Source organism: Esox lucius, chromosome 1, assembly GCF_011004845.1.
Source record: "Esox lucius isolate fEsoLuc1 chromosome 1, fEsoLuc1.pri, whole genome shotgun sequence".
NCBI classification, from domain to species: Eukaryota; Metazoa; Chordata; class Actinopteri; order Esociformes; family Esocidae; genus Esox; species Esox lucius.
The window spans coordinates 16230514-16246939 of NC_047569.1; the positions used below are offsets into that span (position 1 = coordinate 16230514).

General features: G+C 41.6%; 1 protein-coding gene across 4 annotated transcripts in view; it reads right to left on the reverse strand.

Moving 5' to 3' along the window:
• LOC105015878 (chloride channel protein 2) overlaps positions 1–16426 on the reverse strand; it is a 155889-nt gene that overhangs the window by 83435 nt on the left and 56028 nt on the right. For 3 of the 4 annotated variants that reach the window (XM_034292781.1, XM_034292780.1, XM_034292779.1), the window contains exon 3: positions 10400–10447. The exons of the other annotated variant lie outside the window; for it this stretch is intronic. In XM_034292781.1, the coding sequence (XP_034148672.1) occupies positions 10400–10447 (48 nt within the window). The remainder of the gene's footprint in view (positions 1–10399; positions 10448–16426) is intronic. 4 annotated transcript variants of the gene reach the window in all.

The following is a 16426-nucleotide window of genomic DNA, read 5'->3' on the forward strand; positions in this document are numbered from 1 at the left end:
TAACAAAATGTTATACACTTTTGAATCAAAGTAGCCACCTTTTGCAGACAAACACACTCATGTAGGATGTACCCCTGACCAACTCGGCATACACCAGAGGGAAGTGATGGCCATTCAAGGCTTCATTACTGTTCCTCTAGCATCAGGATATTATGCTACTAGCACTAAATCAGATGTTAATTTTCAAAATAAAAGCCATTATTGAAATATATAAGGCAATATAGTTAACAATCTAATCTGTAAATTTTATATGTTTAACGTCCGTTCCAATGTTGTTCTTGTCTGTTCTTTTTTACAGACCTGATTGTTAACTATATTGCTTAATACATTTCAATGATGCCGTTTAATGTGATAAAGAAAATCTGAGTGATGCCAGTATAATATCCTGCTGCTAAAATAACGCAAATAAAGCCTCGTTGGGCCATCATTTCCAGAGGGTATTGCATGGTGCTGCAAAATGATCTGGTAGCCGTCTTGGTTCAGGGTGCCACTCTGTGCAAATTGCCAACTCTGGATCCAGCAAAAGAGCCCTATACCACCACACTTCCTCCTCCATGTTGGTGTCACACACTGAAGAACAATCCTTTTCCTACTCGACGGCACACAAAAACTCTGCGTGATCAACCAAACGTTTCCAATTTTGAAGAATCAGTCCATAAGACTTTCTTCCAGTTTTCAGTAGCCCACTGGTGATGTTTCATGGCCCAGGGAAGCCTCTTTTATTTTGCCATCTTAGCAATGGCTTCTTTACTGCCACTTGACCTGTCAAACCTGCAGCTCAAAGTCTTTGCTTCACAGCTGAAACTGAGATTGTTTACTTCAAGCAGAGTTAAGCTATGCTTGAACTGCCTATCAAGCAAGCTGCTGACTCAGAAAAATTTGTTCTGATTCTGTTGGGGCTTTGGGTCTGCCAGACCTCTTCCTGTTAGAGTTTACTCCAGTTCCCAAATGCCCAAATGGTTTAGAAAACCGCACACACGGATACCTTGGCTTTCTTTGAAAATGTTCTAAAGGAAAGACCAACGCTTTTAAGGGATATAAGGTTAACTGCCTTTTTCCAACTTCCTGCAGTACAATACTGTCCAAATAATGCTTAAGAGGGTGTAGTAACACAGTCTCTTCTAACACTGCTTTTAAACAGACAGAGCGTTTGTAAGTCACCAACAAAAGTTGGGACACCTGCAGGAATTGTTTGCATCAACTTTTGAGGATCAATTAACTCCCACTGCTGCAGAACAGCTGTAAGTTGTTAACCCAATACTAGTTCCCTGAAAACTGTATTTTTTATAACTGAAATGTACATTATTTACTCAGTTTCTGGTGACCTAAACTGTTTTTACCTCAGGCAGTTTCCAGGTTACCTTTGTACCACTTCAAGTTATTCACGTAAGTTGAACTGTTTAAAGTTCCAATTTCCAACATAAACTGTAAAAATGGGTGTGTTCTAAAACTTCTAAAACAGGTAGAATGACAAAGACAGAAAAAAATCATACTCATTCGATTCAAAAGAACTGAGTAGTTGAGGTGGTAGAGTAAAGATGGATTTAGGAAAGGGAGTGATCAAAAGAGTAGACATGGATATATATTGAATGGTGTGTGGTGCAGTGTGGTTACACAGCAATGTTTACTTCTTGGTCTTTCAAGTCAGAATTTCCAATGAACAAAAGCTTACTTTGCTTTTTGACTGCATTCACAGCATTTTCAATACTGGGAAGTCTTCATTTTATTTTAGTGAGCACAAAATCGGTTCATTGAAGTCAATCTTACTGTAGTGATCACCCCGTTTTAATTTTTTTTCGCTAACTGAGATGGGCTATATACCTCTTATAGTAGGTGTAGGTTTGAACTGTACTAAGTGTATCAGTGTGTGACAGTACATGTGTTCATAGTGTCAACTCGCCCACTGCCCGGGTGTGTTCTAAAAGCCCTGCCTGTCCTCTAGACTCAAGTCAACCAGGGAGAGGGTTTTGTATGTGTAAATCTGTTGTGTTTGTCCCAAATGGCTCGCTTTATTCTACTTGAAACTGTAGAATTGAAGACAATCCAGTTCCTAAAGTTACATCACTAGTCTATGGTAACTAACTTAATGTTTGCCCACTGAAGATGACATGAGGGAGAGAAGCGTGGGAGAGAAGTGCATACGGTAGGCAGTCTGTGAGTAGATGCACACGCTGCAGAAAGAAAGGACACAGATGAAAGTCGAACGGAAATATGACATCAATGCGGTAGGGTCAGTGACTTCTCAAGCAGGGCAAAACTATGATGCCCCATCTCTATTAATTCAGCCTTTGCAAAATTTGGGAAAATAACATTATTTTACACTTGTGTTATTGCTCAGGGAAGTCCTTATCTCAACAAGATAAGGACCAAAGCCAAAAAGAGCATAGTTTTTTTGTAGTATTTCAGAACCACTTCTGTTGCAGTTCAGTACAATATATAGAAACAAAATAGTATTTAAGTACCACTAAAAAAGTAATAATTTTACTTCAGGGCGTTAAAATGGCGTTAAAATGGCGTTAAAATGTACTTCAGGGCGTTATTTTATACATTGGTATACGTATGTACTTGCAAAGAGCTTTTTAGTGCATTTGAAAAAAAACTAAAATACAATGTTTTCAAAAAAGTTGTGACACAACGTAAAATGTACAGAAAAAAATGAATTCACTGATGTGCAAATCATTTAAATACAAAAATACCATATATTCAATATAAAAAAGTACAAAGACAACATATAAAATGTTATAACTGAAAATGTTTATTGTTTCATGAAAGATATATGGCCACTTTCAATATGATGCAACATGTTTCAAAAAAGCTGGAACAGGGGCAACAAAACTGGAAAATTGTGTAATGCCAAAGAAAAACCTGGTGAAACATCTCACAACTAATTAGGTTGATTGGCAGCAGGTCAGTAACATGATTGTGTATAAAAAGAACATCCCAGAGAGGATGAGTCCAAAAGATGGGGAGGGGTACACCACTCTGTGAAAGAGTACACAGACAAATAGTGCAACAATTTAAGATTTTTTTTTCTCAATGTAAAATTGCAAAGAGTTTGGGGATCTCTTCATTTACAGTACATAACAACATTAAAAGATTCAGAGAATCCCGGAGAATCCAATATTGGATGGCCATAACTTTCGGGCCCTCAATGCATTAAAAACAGACACAATTCTGTAGTGGACATCACTGCATGGGCTAAGGAACACTTCCAAAAACCATTGTCTGTGAACACAGTATGTCGCTGCATCCACAAATGCAAGTGAAAACTCTACTACACAAAGATAAAACCATATATGAACAAGATTCAGAAAGTCCACCCCCTTCTCTGGGTCCAAGCTCATTTAACTGACTGAGGCAAAGTGGAAAATTGTCCTGTGGTCTGACAAATTAAAATGTAAAAGGATTTTTTGGAATCATGGATGCCACATCCTCCTTACTAGAGGAGAGGGACCACACCAGAGGTGCTGCCATCCAGAGGACATCAGGGAAGGCCTCGTTTATTTCAGCAAGACAATGACAAACCATATTCTGCACATATTACAACAGCAATGGCTTTGTAAAAAGAGAGTCTGGGAACTAAACTGGCTGGCCTGTAGTGCTAACCTGCCAAAATTATGCGCAATATGAAGCCAAGAATACCACAAAGAAGACCACAAATTCCTAAGCAGCTGCAATCCTATATCAAGCAAGAATGAGAAAACATTTCATTTTCAAAACTACAGCAATTGGTCGCCTCAGTTCCCAAATGCTTTAAGAGTATTTAAGAGTAGGGTTAATGCAACACAGGGGTAAACACGCCCCTGTCCCAACTTTTTAGAAGCGTGTCGCAGGCATGAAATTCAAAATGGACATGTAATTTTCCAAAAACATTTGTTTCAACATTTGATGTGTTATTTTTGTACTATTTTCAATTTAATACCGGGATAAATTATTTGCACATTGCATTCTGTTTGTATTTGCATTTTACGCAGCGTCCCAACTTTTTTGGAAACAGGGTTGTACTATTTCAGTACAGTAAAACATAAGTGGTTCCAAACCATAACACACTAAGTATAAAGCTTTCTTGGCTTTGGGATTCTTTTCAATAACATCAAACAAAATTTAATGTGCATTAAAATTATACTTTTCAAGTATATCTCAGTCTTAAGGAACTGTATTTTGACTTCCCATGGCACCCATTTTCCCTGGGGGAAAAAATTATAGATCAAAGACATACTGAACTCAAATAGACACAGGACTTTTTAGCTCAAAAACCTGGTTACCTCAGACAGAAGAAATTGGGGGGCATGTGGATGTTTAAGCAAGACGATAAATGAAATCCAAAAAGTTTAACTGAACACAAAATCTAAAATGATCTGGTACTATTCTGAATGAAGGAAAGATTTAGGATTCCTTCATGTGTTCCCAAATCTCACAAAAAAAGAATAGGAAAAGGTTCAGTGCCATTCACTTTGCAACGCAATGGGGCACAAAGTACATAAAACTAGGGTGCCACGGGATCCCACAGAACAATATGAAACATTGATGTCCTTTGTAGCCCAGTAAATCACTCAAGCCATGTGAAATGAAGAAGCGCCCTAGAGTGTTTTCAATCCAAGGAGAAAATGACTTTGGTTGACATTTGGACACCACACGCAGCCTGGCAGGGAGTGGAAGAGCTGGTCGGAGACCTACTTCATAGAATCTGGCCATCATATTAGGCATGTACTTTGAACAGTTCTGGCAAAAAATCGTGTTAATGTTAATGGAGCGACAGGAGAACCTCGTCTGTGATTCGCTGTTCATGGAAAACAGATGTATTGGTGGCACTTGCTTTTGTTTAGACCAGGCCAGCCATTCTGAAGAATACCAGGACCACACTTTACTTTGACCAATGTAGAACATCACATAATTGGTTGAACAGGGGTGGATCAGTGATCTGTTCTGTTGAGACATCAACGGGGGACACTATAGTAAGAAATGTAAATGCTTAGGACAAACATGTCTGTCTCTACTGAGCTACAGATTTGAGATTATCTACAGATGCATTCACTCATCAACAACAAGTGTCTCATCAGAACCGGCTTCATTTCCAGGAAGATTTTTTTTGTGTGAATAGGCCAAACAATTGACCTATATCTTAGGTAAATTGTAATTATTCAAATGATCATGTTCCATTCTGCATAGTAATGCCAAATAAGCACATCATAATTAGCTAGGCCTAGGCTTGGCTGTGTATATGACCAGCAGCTAAGATTGAAAGGGGTAGCAAACCCCCTCAGTCAGCTTTTTAGCTTTTCCATGCATAAGATGGTGCTGGAAGGGGGACAGAGAGGGAAGAGAAGACAATGGTTATTTTTGGTGGACCCAGCGAGGGAACAGGAAATGATAAACCATTTGACTCCTAAATGCTGCTGTATCTAACCACTTCTGTAACCCAACCCATCCATGGATTCTTTATGCAAATGACATAAAAGGGATCGCAGGATGTTTATGTAAGTGCTTTAGAAATGTGGTCGCTCGGTCTCGGGTGATCGCCTCGTCAGTCTCGCCTCGTCATGTTTCTGCATCACATCACTGCCCTGCGCGAGGGGAATGACTTACCACAGGGTTGACAACCAGCTTATGAATTCACATCACAATGACACCGCTCACAAAAGAAATGACACACAAAACTATGATCCTCTGCTTGCTTCAGTAACCACATCTCTATCCCATTCTCTAGGGTGGAATTAGAGATTTAAATGGAAACACAATGAAATAACTCCAGACATAAGGGAGACTTTGGCATGACAGGATAATTGTTTACAGGTGAAACCTATATGCCAATCTATGGTCTATGCATGACAGCTGACATGAGACCTGACAGCAAGTGCAAACACCAGTAGTAGTTTGACTACGAAAATGACTGCAAACCCCGCTCCAGATCTCTGGTTACTCATTTGTTTCCTCTACTCTCCAACTCTCCTTCAATTTTAATCGGGACCAACCCAAATGGTCCCACGCCACCTCAGTCTTCAATCTCTCTCCCACTACTCCCTTCACATCATCTCCTTTCGTCTAAATCATACTCCCTCGTATCCACCAACTTGACTCTACTCTCCTTTTCCGCATTCTTTCGATTCTCCCCGTTCCCTTTCCTACTGGCTGGCTCCACCATCCCCAGAGTGACTCACTGTGTGCTCGCAGAACAGGGCATTGAGGAGCTGAACGAAACGGAGGAACAGAACTTCCGGATGATTGAAAATGTTTCCAATAAACTACCCACTCACGTTCTATTCCTCTATATCTACTGCTTTAGCCACTTTCTATCACCCCAAATTTCAAGTTTCACGTCTCTGTACTTTCTCATCCCTTCTAATTTCTTCCTTCTCCTTTGTCCCTTCTACTGATGACTGTCAACCATTTTGAAAAAGAGGCTAATGATGTCTAGCCACCCAACAACTTGCCCAAATGAGACAATTTTCTTTCTACTCCGGTGCATCTCTAAAGCTCTTCTCCCATCACTCACTAACATCAACTCATCCCTAAACACGGTCACTCCCTTCAAGAAACCAACACTTGACCCTTTACACCGCACCCTGGTCGGCATCTCTACTTGGTTTCATTTCCAAAACGTATGCATGCCTTCTCTGACTGCAGCTCACTCAACCAAGACCTCTCCCCGGTGTCTGTGGCTAGTGCCTCTCTACTCTCTGCCAAAACGGACCTCTGTTCTTCCTCCTAGATCTGTCAGCTGCCCTCGACAGTGTGAACAATCAGGTCCTCCTTTTGTGCACCCTCCTGGATGCCATCCAACCTAGCGTATCACAGGCATGGAGAGGAGCTACATCAAAGATTTCCGTTTGCGCCACGTACTCTTCCTGCCAGCGTCCCCCAGGGCTTTGCCCCCTCGCAATACACCTGTCGCCACTTACCATATGAGGCTACGACAGGTGAGTCCCATCATCGTGGTTTGAATGTCACTGCTTTTTGTACTTCCTCACCCGATATTAACACCCAGGTGTCCATTTCGTCAACCAGAATATCGAAAAGACAAAAATTTTTGTGATAAATGGCGATGCTTTTAAGAAACTACATGTTATTTTTTGTATTTTCAGTTGACCAAAACTCTGCAAGACAAACGGATCTCGCACTACAATCTAACCGGTAATATGGGGACGGGACAAAAGTGTCTGTAGACTGGGACAAATCGAGCAGAACAGCACAGGTCTCCTCAGCTGCGGGAGCGCCAAACCCTGAAAACAGCCCACATTGGCTGGAGAGATGCAGATGAGCAGGCAACGAGTACAGGCTGACAGTGAGACAGTGAGACTCCCCTCCGGTTGCAATCACTCACACTGCACGGGAGACTCTTTTGCTTCCCTGTAGCTAGCCGATCATAGCAGCCTTCTAGTTGATCTAGTCAAGAGATCTATTTTATGGAATTCAAAACCATTGGTATACGTATTCACCATATATGACTAGGCAAATCCTTTTGCTTCATGTGGACTGAGATGTGAGCATTTGGACCGGGACAAGGCTCGTAAGGTGCAACACACTGTATGTTGTGAATTAGGAATGATTTCATGTAACTATCACTTAAATTATAACATGATCAGATTTTATGTAGGGGCAGGCAACCCTGGCATGCCACAGTATTTGTGTGACCAATCTGGAAGACCAGGTGTGTGGCCAGGTGTGTTAAGCACTTTTCCTAAATCTGGCCTAATTGTGAAAATGAAGAACAGAATTGAAAAGTTCAACTAAGCCAAAAAGAAAAAAAAAACATTAGGGTCATGTATACATATACGAAGAAAACTGTTAACAGCTTCCTAATTTTTTAAGTGATCAATGCTAAAGGTAACATGTTAAATCATGGTAAAGTTTTCATTCACAGCAAATTCCCAGCAGAAAAGAAAATCTATTAAGCCTACAGATCAGATAGCAGATATTCATGTTTTTTGTTAGATCGCATATTAAAGCCGAAGCATACAGGCCCAGTTGTTCCATCACTTTTATTTGTACCCCATTTTTACATTTGAGTTAGTTAGTTAGTTTTTTAGCAGACACTCATACGGAGAGACTTCCAGGAGCAATTTGTGCTTCCTCAGGGATAGTACAACCAAATTGTTCATTCCAGTCGCTCTTGGATTTCATCCAGCAACATTTTGGGTCCTTGTGGTTCAATCAATGGCACAATCATAACACAAAACATGGCAACAAAGAATTAAATGAATTGACCCCTGTTTAAAAGTCTGCATACCCTTAGTTCTAAATACTGTGTATTGCCCCCTTTAGCATCAATGACAGTGTGCAGTCTTTTGTAATAGTTGTCTATGAGGCCCAAAATTCTTGCAGGTGGAATAGCCGCCCATTCGTCTTGGCAAAATGCCTCCAGGTCAAGCAAAGCCTTTGGTCATCTTGCATGAACCACAGGTTTGAGATCACCCCAGAGTGGCTCAATGATATGAAGGTCAGGAGACTGTGATGGCCACTCCAGAACCTTCACCTTTTTCTGCTGTAACCACTGGAGGGTCAACTTGGCTTTGGGTCATTGTCGTGCTGGAAAGTCCAAGAGAGTCCAATGCGCAGCTTTCATGCTAAATTGTCTGCCAGTATTTTCTGATAACATGCTCCATTCATCTTGCCATCAATTTTCACAAGATTCCCTGTGCCTTTAGAGCTCACACACCCCCAAAACATCAGTGAGCCACCACCATGCTTCACAGTGGGGATGGTATTCTGTTCACTATAGGCCTTGTTGACCCGTCTCCAAACACAACGCTTATGGTTGTGACCATAAAGCTCTATTTTGGTCTCGTCACTCCAGATAACAGTGTGCCAGAAGCTGTGAGGCGTGTCAAGGTGTTGTTGGGCATATTGTAACAGGGTTTTTTTGTGGCATTGCCGCAGTAAAGGCTTCTATCTGGCAACTCGACCATGCAGGTCCTTTTTGTTCAAGTATTGTCGTATTGTGTTCCTTGAAACAACCAGTCTTTTTCCAGAGCAGCCTGTATTTCTCCTGTGTATTTATCCAGGTCACCTGTAGGTTTTCTTTGTATCCTGAACAACTCTTCTGGCAGTTTTGGCTGAAATCTTTCTTGGTCTACCTGACATTGTCTTAGTATCAAGATACATTTTCTACTTCTTATTAATAAGTACTGACTGCCAGTACTGACTGGCATTTGCAAGGCTTTGGGTATCTTTTTATATCCTTTTCCATTATTAGAAAGTTCCATTACCTTGTTATGCATGTCTTTTGACAGTTCTTTACTGCTCCCCATGGCTCAGTATCTAGCATGCTCAGTGCATCCATGTGAGAGCTAACAAACTCCTCGAGTATTTATACATAGACACGTATTGCAATTAAAAAAGACACAGGTGTGGGAAATTAACCTTTAATTGCCATTTTCACCTGTCCAAACATTCAAGGGTATGAAAACTTTTGATCAGGGCCATTTGGGTGATTTCTGTTATCATTGTGATTTATAAAGCAGCCAAACAACTATGTGATAATAATAAAATGACACACTTTCTGCCAGGGTATGCAAACTTCTGAGCACAACTGTACCAATTGGCTTTGTCAAAGCCAATTAACACACTTAATATGAATTAAGACAGTAACAAATTTACCTAGCGTGCCTTTGTTCGCTAATGAGAACAAAGACACACCCATTGAAACATACACACACACCTCTTCAACAGTTACAGCCTCAGCACCAAATAGGAGATGCAAATACATGTTCATACACATCAGCCTTGCATAAAACACACACACACACATTAATTAAGGCATCAATGAGACTGTGTGGTAAGCATCTAGTGTACGGTCATGGATAATTTCAGAGTTCTGGAATATACCATACCATTATAGGGAACTGGCCTGTATATTGATGATTCTGTCATGCTGCAGGTTACAGTGTTTAATCAAAGCCATCCATCTCTCTCTGAAGCAGGCCTTACCAGAGCCAATCTAATACATGGATGTCTGTGTATTAGTCCAGCATAACCCAGGGCAAGAAACAGCTGTACTTGTTCTTTCACAACAGCAGAAACCATTGAGTAATGCATCATGCACTGGAGCTAGGTGGGTGGGTGGGTGGGTGTGTGCGCGTGCGTGCGCACGAGCACACTTGCGGGAAGAGCCATGAACAGAGCAAGTATTTATTTTGCATTTTCATTACAACAAAGTTACTCAGCTGAAATGAGTCTCCTAGAAGCAGCATGTGGCTGGGATACAATGAGGCGGAGGTTGGGACATTTTAGAAGGTACTGCCACGCACACACATGGATCAGAAGACACTCTCAGTGCGACGGACTGATGGGGTCAATTAAAAGGGAGTATTAATTTGGGCAGGATGGCCTTCAATGTGTTTAAGAAAGTTTAATATGTTTTAATACAGGGGGGATAATCAAAACGGATGTGTTGGTTTACCAGACAGAAAGTCCTGGGGAGGAGCCTGAGTGTAGGGATACCCTGACCCTGGGGACAAACCACACAACATGGTTAGGGAATTTCTCAGTGTGTCTGTGTGTGTGTGTGTGTGTGTGAGAGAGTGAGGTGGTGATAGAGTGTGAGTGTGGTGTGTGATAATACAGTACATACTACACAAATGAAATCACAGCCCCAGTGTTCAATGTGTCTGGGGCCCAGAGCACTAAGATCGCACCACGGGCAAAAACCAAATACGAAAAAGCATGTTCCAGTGCATCGTCTCTGTTCCTTTGTTTGCCTCGACCGAGGGTCTTTAAGGATGGCCATGATCCATGAGGACCGTCTGGCATCAAGGAGAAAGAGAGGAAAGAAAATCAAAGAGACAGAACAAACAAGAAATGCTGAGATAACGCAGAGAGACAGACAGAGAGCAGGGGATAAGAAGAGAGGGAGAAGGTTACACAGAAATACCGCAGGAGAAAGAAATGATAATTAGAAAAAATGGTAACCAGAGGTGACAAATGAGCAACACCACAAGAGAGAAAACAAAGTCAGGAAGATATATATATATATATATAAAAAAGAGAGAGAGAGAGAGAGAGAGAGAGAGAGAGAGAGAGAGCGAGCGAGAGATAGAGAGCGAGAGATAGAGAGCGAGAGATAGAGAGCGAGAGAGCGAAAGAGAGAGATATAGAGCGAGAGAGAGAGATATAGAGCGAGAGAGAGGGAGCGAGAGAGAGAGAGCAAGAGAGAGAGAGCGAGAGCGAGAGAGCGAGAGCGAGAGAGCGAGAGAGAGAGAGATTTAAGGGAGAAATACTGCAAGAGAGAGGGAGTGGAAGAGAAAAATAAGAGGCACAACAGAATGAGAGGAAAAGCCAATGAGTAACACTGCAGGAGAAGGAGGTAGGTAGTTCAATATTGCAAAATGGCTTAGTTGGCAGAGTAGAGCTATACTCCTCACAATGTAAGGGTGCCTCCATGAAAATGCTGGAATGTGGACTGACTAAGTGACATCGTAGCACAGAGTTTATTTACATGAACACAGGACTCGCTGTCCCCAGCTGTACTGTGTAACAGAATGTACACACAAGCCTAGCTATTCATTCACAAAACAAATGTATATATTACTACACCGGTAATGCAAAAACGGAACCAACAGAATAGATGGAGCGGGCTGGAGCAGGAATAGTGGGCTCATTGCTGAGGTGAAAGGTTACATTTTCTATGTACGACAATTCTAAACGGTCCAAATGACAGTGAAATGGCTTTTTTTCTGTTTGTATCTTTTTGTCCACGCATTCATGTTTTCAGGCATTTTGACTAATGCCGTGTTTATGCCAATGTAAGCAAGATTCAATAGCAATCTAATCCACCCCGTAACAAGGCATTTCATATTGAAATAATTGCTGTTCTTAAGTAATGCCAAAGCTATACATTAAACAAACATTTGAAGAGGAAACATGGTTTACATAGTCATCCCATGTGCCCTGTCAGGGTGTGAAACTTTCAGCCCACCAGTAATTAGAGAGAAACAACTCAGGAGAAGGAACCGAGCCTTAGAGCCAAGGATGGAAGGAGAGGAAGGAGAAACAGAGAGAGGAAAAAGGAGAAAGAGTGAAGGGGATTGAGGGAGACAGAGAGGGAGAAATGTATTGAGAGGGAGAAAGAGAGATAGATGGGGAGAAAGGGAGAAAGATGGGGAGAAGGAGACAAAGGAATGAAGGGAGAAAATAAAGAAATAAATGGATGGAGAGAATAGGAAAGAGAGATGGGCGAACGAGAGGGAACTGAGGAAAGAGGGGGGATAAACAGAATAATAAATCAAAAAACCTCCTGTCAGCAAACAACATGTTGCACTCCTCCACTCACTCTCCCTCTACCTTCACTCTCCCTCCCTCCCCACCAACCCAACTCTTCTCTCCACCCCCGCCGTCCTATCCCTCTTCTACCCACCCCTGCCTCCGCTCCGTCCTTCACCCCCCCCCCTCGAAAAAGGAATAAACAGATTTTACTGGAGGGAAGGAGAGAAGAAGGCATGGAGGAGGCAATGATGAATCACAGACAGGTTGGAAGGCAGAGAAGAACAGTGGAGAGGAGACAGCAGAGAGAGGGAAATGGGGAGAGGACAGGGACACTGAGGAGTGATTAGAACAAATAGTCAAGTAGAAAATGAGATGGAGGGAAAGAAAAAGAGTGGGGCTAGGGCTTTTCCCCCAGACAGAGACAGAGAGAGGATATACACAGGTGGGGCCAAGAGACCTGGCACCCCTGCACCTCCTTCAACTAACTCAGTCTCCAAAAATATGTTTCAATTGACCAAAGTATTTAGTCTCCACAGTTTATTACATGTAACTGTTAATATTACATAATATTAATACTGTTAAAGTTTCACCACTTTTATTTCTATAAAGTGCGAAGGGAGCCAATACTTTTGGAAATAGCCACATATTACATTGCCATAGTCTGCCACGGAAATGTTTCTACCATGGTAGAGGTCAATCTGCCTCTGAGCAAAGCACTTTTGAAAAAATACCAGGTGAAATAATGAACACAATATCAACCCTTTTACATCTTTAATTAGGTAATAACTAAAGACGTCAATTTCAGGTTAATAACTTAAATGTACAGTTCTGTGCAAAAGTCTTAGGACACCTGAGAAAACTGTTAGTTATTTATCTGAGCAGTGTTATTTTCTTCCAGACAAATAGCTTAACATTTCCCAAGAGTGTTTAAACGTTTGCACGTATATAAAACAAATTGGCCATGTTTGGAGGGGATGGTGGGCTCTTTAGTTTAACATGAGATCCTGTGCCTGTAGCAGTTTTACCTACTACATTGCAGTAGTAAACAGAGTACATGTTGAGGAGTAATAGGCTAGTAGTTCATATTTAATGCAGGGATCTGTTAATACTGGGGTGAGTGGATGGATTGGAATTATTAGGCTGGCTTGATGTATGTACTTCACAGGCATAACAAATTCACTATGACATTTTCACAAGGTAGGCTAACGCACAGATTCTGTTAGCAAAACAGAGATGGTTCTCTGAGGATGAACGCTAACGTAACAGCATTTCACGCTTTTACTAACCTTATACGTCCATGTTTTTGTAGTTGCTAATATGAAGGTGAGTGAATGTTGACCATCAAATCATGGATTCCTCTCATTCCAGGCACTTTGTATTAGACGCTTTAAACTAAATCAATTAAGTCTGGGTTTGGTGGGGTTTGCAGTATTACAAAATTAAAAAGCCGGCTAAGAGACAGGTTAGGTCTCTCAAATTGGTCCCAAGAGAACCTTATTACATTTGAATATTACATTTAGACCAACCATTTAGAATCGGTGGGCTGATTTAGAACATAGCATTGCAGAACCATGTTATCCATCCCTGTAGTTAAAAGTGCCCCACAGTCACATGTATGGCACTGTATCAAGAGACTAGGGTGTCTCTCTTATGCTGGGACGTTTCAGCTGAAAGAGATTTCAGATGATAATGTGACCTGAGAGGCTCTTTAACAGTTGCTTTGCCCTGGATCAGTGCATTAAATAGGCTAAAAGGCATTTAGCTGATGTAAGGCAGTTAGCTAGCTAGTTAGAGATTAGGCCGTTTTAGGAAAAGCCAGCTTGTTAATCCCAAAGCCAAGGAAGCGACATGCACACTTGTGGATTATTGTGGAAAACATGTGGATTCATATTATTAAGCAACGTTGATCTCGGTGTCTCAGTGTTGTTCTTGTTTCAGAAGAATCTGTTTGTATGCATTGGTAGCACTGCATACTGCAATGGTTTGTACTAGTTATCCATGCACAGACACATGAGGTTTGAAGTAAAGCAATAGTTCCAGTTAATTCAGGAGGTAATTATTAAAAACTCCAATAACCTTCAATGCTTTCCAATGTAGTTTCCTTATATTCAATATATTTACAGATATTGAAATTGAATTAACCAAAACCCTGTAATGGTCACCTGCACTGCACTCTTCAAATTTGTAATGGCTTGGTTGGACACAGTATGACACGGTGCTAATATAGCCGGAGACAATCAGAGCAGACCAATTCATTCAAAGGCACTGGTCCAAAGGTTACCTTATACGAACTGGCACACCACAGGTTTTTCAGAACGGTTTTGTCCTGTAACAAAATCGGGTGGGAACCATTTACTGATTTCCATAAAATCTGACAGGAATCATCAAACAATTCAAAAATGATGTGAAACAAGAGGAGAACCCAGAGGGGGGGGAAGTGTGTCAGCTGGCCGGGTGAATGACGTAACCACATGCTGCATATCGCCTCAGCAAGGACAGGACATGTTTTACATAAATAATCAAAAAGTATTTATGAGCGATTGTGTGTGTGTGTGTGTGTGTGTGTGTGTGTATATATGTGAGTGTCCGCGCACGTTTGTCAGCATGTTAATGTGAGACTGAGTGTGTTAAGTGTGTTTGTGTACAGTATACATTTCAAAACGGAACTTAATACAAACTAGATCATAGCACTTCAGAAGCATCAACATCAGTTCAATGGTAAGAGACAATCTTAGAGGGAATACTGTTTAAAAGAAGAAAGAGAAGGACTGAAAGACACAAAAGCAGAAGGTGCAAAGTCTTTGTAAAAGTGGTTCCTTGTAGATCTTTGTTTGTGGAGCTATTGCGACAGTGTTAATAGGTGAGTGAGTGAGTGAGTGAGAGTGAGAGGCAGAAAGAGAGAGAGAGAGAGAGTGAAAGGCAGAAAGAGAGAGAGAGAGACAGTGAGAAAGCAAGAGCATGAGAGTGAATGGTTTTCCTGTCAGCCTTCATTAGAAACATTACACCTGAGACATTGGAAAGTAACTGTGTCTGTCTGTGTGTCTGTGTACCAAACCATCTCATTACCAAGACATCTTCCCTTCTAGCTAGCGGGCAGGAAAACAAACATGTACATAAATATACTGTAAATACTGCTACAGAATATATGAAGACAAAGAATAACAGCAGTCCTTCTGAATAACAGCGGTCCCTCATCCCCCCTGCTAACCCACTTAATCCGTACTGGAGATTTTGATTATTTCTTTTGGGGGGGTATTTCTTTATTTGTTTTAGAAATGTTCTGTTTTACTGCAATATTGGGTTGAAGAGAGAGAGAGTGGAGAGAGACAGGGGCAAGATGAGGACAGGGAGAAAAAGGGGATGGATGAATGAGGACAGGACAGAGAGAAAAAGAGAAATGGATGAGGACAGAAAGAAGAGGGGGTGGATGGATGAGGATAAGGAGATGACAGCGAGTTGGGGAGAAGGCGGTATAATCGCCTGGCGCTAGCTAGTATCCATGGCGACATGTGGAGCCAAGCCGTGCACCTGTTGCGGGGAAAGTGTGTGCTCCTGGAACCAATTTGAAATGACATGATGACCAAACCCCCAAGCATTGAAAATGCAGATTAGCATGGTGGGGACTGGTTAAAAAGCCTTGTGGGGACCGCTTAAAAAGCCTTGTGGGGACTGAAAAGTGATACTTTGTGGGGAGTTTTGTTGCACACGGGATCTCCACATCATCAAAAACAGGCGAAATGTGAAAACAATCATTTAAATGTTTCCATCTCACCACAAACTGGAGTGTGGTTGGTTTTTGAAAGACATTTTTAAAGAAAACCTGTAATTAAATTATGTGTCAATGAAGTGTGTACATGCATGTGTCCTGTTGGGACTCTCCCAGCCATGTTGACCGTATCAGATCCCAGCGAATGTAAACAAACCCCAGCGGTTGAGCTTTCACCCTGTAACCCCTGGTAACGCAGCACTGCAGTAACAAGAAACAGCCTGTATATTTCAGTCCTACGCTCTCCCTTTCTCTTTGCCCACAACTCCCCACCCCTTCCCCCTCCATCCACCTGCTTTTTTCTTCTTTGGTAGCTTTTGCAGCTTAACGGCGCCCCCCGCTGGCTTACCCATGCCATACTTAGTCGAGTAAAGCAGGGGTAAGCAGCTAGATTCCGCTGCTGGCTGGAGACAATTATAATCATCGAGTCAAAGGGATGAAAGCTGGCACACAGCCAAA